The sequence below is a fragment of the Podarcis cretensis genome (genome assembly GCF_951804945.1).
Source record: "Podarcis cretensis genome assembly, chromosome: 2".
NCBI classification, from domain to species: Eukaryota; Metazoa; Chordata; class Lepidosauria; order Squamata; family Lacertidae; genus Podarcis; species Podarcis cretensis.
In genome coordinates this window covers 70,103,117-70,107,344 of record NC_137171.1, presented here as the reverse complement: position 1 = coordinate 70,107,344, position 4,228 = coordinate 70,103,117, and the positions used below count along the sequence as shown (strand labels likewise).

The 4,228-nt window shown below is 48.7% G+C and overlaps 1 protein-coding gene across 2 annotated transcripts; it reads right to left on the bottom strand.

Annotated features, from left to right (window-relative positions):
• Nucleotides 1-792: 792 nt before the first annotated feature.
• On the bottom strand, nucleotides 793-4,228 carry LOC307211364 (lysophosphatidic acid receptor 6-like). Of its 2 annotated transcripts, none has more exons than XM_079967908.1 (2): nucleotides 3,100-4,228; nucleotides 793-2,326 (listed from the first exon to the last, which is right to left on the bottom strand). In XM_079967908.1, exon 2 carries the CDS (start codon nucleotides 2,324-2,326, stop codon nucleotides 1,298-1,300), a length of 1,029 nt encoding a protein of 342 aa, XP_079824034.1. In that variant the 5' UTR covers nucleotides 3,100-4,228; the 3' UTR covers nucleotides 793-1,297. The 2 variants fall into 2 exon arrangements, with proteins under 2 accessions (XP_079824034.1, XP_079824033.1); XM_079967907.1 differs by having other exon boundaries at nucleotides 3,197-4,228.

Genomic DNA, 4,228 nt, shown 5'->3' with positions numbered 1-4,228 from the left:
AACCCCTCCTCATAACAGACCTGCAGGTGAACTGTTGATTCAAGAAACATCCAGTCATCAGGTTCATTTGCTCAAAGCCCAATTCCTACCCCGATGGTACAATCTTAAAACCGTCTACCAAAAACTAAGTCTATTAATTTCAATGGGGCTTACTCTTCAGTGAATACAGGATCACAGCCTAAGTAACTTTTGGCAAAACAAAGTGCTGTAGATCCATTCACAGTAATCACAGAGAAAACTTAGAAGTTTTCTAACTTAACACAGTCAGGACAAACCCTATAGGTTGCAGAGGTGGACAATTCCATTTGGGCCAGGTATACCACAGTGGTTTCTGAGAGCCAAGCTGTTGCTACTTGTTTACAGCGTTTCAAGGAAAGCTGGGAACCATGGGGTGAGTGACTTCCTATGGCTCCCAGCTTCTTTGAATGTACCACATATGTACAGCAGTGCCCAGGGATTAAGGTTTGCACTAAGGTTCTTCATGTCCCAGTGGACAATCCAGCAAATTGTACCTCAATATAATTTCCAGACCAGCCTCGGAAGGGCTTACCTATTTCTACCTCAGGTCCTCCTGATTTTGAGCAGGAATTTATTCCGCTTAGCCAAACAAATATTGCAAGGACCTGATGAACTCCATTACATGCTGTTTCATCTGAAGGCAGCCCTGTTTAGGGAAGTTATTGATGTCTGATGTTTTATCATGTTTTTAATATTCTGTTAGGAGCCGCCCAGAGTGGGCAGGGTATAAGTAATAAATATTATTATTATTACATTATTATTATTATTATTATTATTATTATTATTATTATTATTTCCCTTGATTTCGGATTCCTGCCTGCCAAACACCTCTTTTACCCTTTATCTCTTCAACAAGCACACTTCTGCGTTGCTTCCCAAATCACACCGCAGTCTGGGCTCCCAGTCTGCTTGCACTTCTTTCTAGAGCTGTTCCTGCTTCCATTGCCTTTGGATTGTCTCTCTGGCTACAAACCTGATTCAGTCTTTGAACTATGCTAATATTCTAACTCATTCCCCCATAACTTGGCTTGGAACAGCCACATCCAAATTACAGGCATACCATCTGCCACTGAACCCCCCCCCCCAAAAAAAAAAACCCAACCAGCTTAGGGTGTCTTGTCATTAAGATTATTCTATCCTTTTGCCTTATTCAAACCAGGAGGCCATTCTATTAGTTGATGTTCTTCAAAAGGCAATGGGCAATATCATCCGATGGTGCTGGTGTTGAGCACTCCACAAGAAATTGGACAATGCTGTGGATCCTAGGTAGGACCTCCAGCTAGCTCATGCTCCTGAGGCCCTCTACCGCAAGATTGCCTGAATCCACGAGGTTCTGTCTGCTTGCGCCACAGCAGGGCAGCCTCCAGTTGACAGGCTTCATGTTGAAGTAGTAAACGAGAGGGTCAAGAGCACTGTTGATGCTAGCCAGGGCCATGGCAGCCCGCTGGGCTGAACAAGTGAAGCGCAGCAGCTGCGGAGCAGGCAGAACCCCAATCCGGCCCAGTGTGTGCAGAATGTGGATGATATGGAAGGGCAGGAAGCAGACGGTGAGCAGGGCGGTCACCATCAGGAGGGTATGCAGCGGGTTCCTCCGCAGCAAAGAACCTTGGGCTGAGCCACGTCTCAGGTTCACGATGCGCCGGGCAATCACGACGGAGCAGATGACGATGGTGAGGAAAGGCAGGAAGAAGCCCAGCACTGAGGAGGCCAAAACCATGGCGGCCAGGCCTCCGCTCCAGACACGAGCTGGGAAGTGCTCCATGCAGGCTGTATTCCCGTTGGGGAAGCGACGGGTCACGGTGCTCTTGGAGAAGAGGGTCAGCAGCCCAATCCCTACCACGGACCAGATAGCCATAGAGATCAGCACACGGTAGAGGGGCCACCGCAGGCGCAGGTAGAGGATGGGGTGGATGACGGCCAGGTAGCGCTCCAGGCAAATGCAGGCCAGGAAAAGCGTACAGCTGAACATGTTGGCCAGAAAGAGGGCGTTGGTGGCCTTGCACAGGCCTTCGCCAAAGGGCCAGTCGTTGCGCCTGGCGTGGTACACAGCCTGTAATGGCAGCGACAGGGCAAACAGCAGGTCGATGACAATGAGGTTGTAGGTGAAAATCATGATCGGGGGTGCCTGGGCCCGGGTGGCCCAGCTGCTCCACAAGGCTACACCGTTGGAGGCCAAGCTCAGGGCGCAAACCAGGCTGTACGTGATGGGCAGGAGCAGGTGCTGGAACTGGGCTTCGGCAGCACACTGCAAAGAGGCTGAATGGTTAGGGAAGGCCTCACCTAGGGGGTTTGTGCCATTTGCCCACATCTGCAAAGTGAAGAGAAGATCCACGGGTCAGATTAATCCTGCATGTCTCAGCTATTCTTGGAACCCTTTCAGGAAGCCCCTAGGTTTACATCTTGGAGAACACTCAGACATGTGGCAGTGCTGTCCCAAGGGAAAGGTGATGGGATCAGCTATTTGATAAGGGCACCATTTGCCCCTGTGTGCAGCACTACACCCTCAATGACTGACATTCTAAGGAATCTGCACAGCCCAAGGATTCAAAAGGGAATCACCTGATCCATTGGGGGACTTAGATGTCCTCCTCAAGGATATCTTCTGGCTGCTCTCATCCTTAGCCTTCCATCTCATCCAGCAAACTATATTCCAGCCCTCCTTCCTACACAACCCATTGACATCCTACTTCTGGGTAGGTACTTTAGGCCTTTGCAGAGTTCAGTATCCCTTTGTGCTGAGTGCTAGGGAATCTTTTTTGCTGGTGCTATTGCTCCCATGCTGCTCATCAGCCCCAGGAACTCTGGCTCAATATATTTTGCTGCCTGGAGCAAAGGCCAAGAATATACACCCAATATTCCATGTTTGGAAGTCAGCTGGGCTAGTGATTAAGTCTTATTTCAGTACGGGCAATGGGTTAGTATCCTGCACTGTACTTGAGGGCAACAGGCTAGTTCTGGGGGCTCAGGACAGACCAAATGGCAAACACAGCTCCAACAGAAGGGTATGATCAGGAGGCTGAGGAGAAACAAATGTAGGGTGCCCCCCACTCCCTCCCAGTATTTGCCACCCAAAACACTTACCTCACTCCTCCTAATGGTAGGGCCGGTCCTGTTATTTGCTGTTCAGAACACCAAAAATCCAAATATGGCTAGCCCCAGAAATCCATGTCATTCATACCTTCTGTGTGTCAGACATCCAGAGACATGCTTGCTCCTCTGGTGGTTCTGTGGAACTTGAGAGAGATGCAGTTGAAATTGCTCAGGAAGGAAAGTGTGGGTGCCCCTATCAGCCTGTCCTTTTTTCCTGTTCTTGGCCTAGACTTGCACAGTTTAAGAATTAATTTTTATTTTGGGTGCCCATGGTTATGAGGCTCATGACGTCAGGGGTGGCAGTATGCTCCTGGTCTAGCCCTTGAATACTGTTGCCTCTGCTGTCTTAAGACTCAGCTTGGAGCCTTGGACCTTCATTTTTTAGAGTTCATTCTAATGTTCACACTCAGCTTCACCCATATTTACACAGAGTAAGGCCTCTGATCTTCTGGATTCAGCAAATTAGATCAGAAAGAATATCCACAAGACTGAGCAGTGTGCAAGATACTAGTGCAATGTTTGCATTTTGTTTGTTTTATTTATAAATTAAATTTATTGGTTGCTTTTTTATCAAAGTGACAGTATATGCATGGGTTCCTGTGCTGGCCAGTTGTGGGTGGGCTTTTTGAGGAAAGAATTGTGTAGTTAACAGGGCTGGCCCAAGACATTTTGGCACCTGAAGCAGAACCCAAAATGGCTCCCCTTCTCCCTGCCAGGGAAGAAGGGGTGTGGGAAGATCTACATCAGGAACAAGGGGGGAAGAAATATCAACATTGGGATTTGCTGCCCCAGTGAATCCTGCCGCCCAAAACAATCACCTCACATCACCTCATGGGTGGGCCTGCCCTGGTGGTTAGCTGTTCTGTTGAATTCTGTTCTTATAAAACCATGCTTGTACACATGACTTGGGTGTGTGACTTCTGGCTATGTTGAAGCCAAGTGACAAGTCCTGCTAGGCAAGTCCCTGGAAAAGCACCACTTCCCAGAGTGCTCTGCCCAGACCCTAGCATGCTATCAGTGTGACAAGCACTTCCGTAAGCAAGAGCATGGCCTCTTCACCCCTTTCCTGGCTGGCCCACATTTCCTCCAGCCCTCAGATCAGATACCAGAATGTATAATC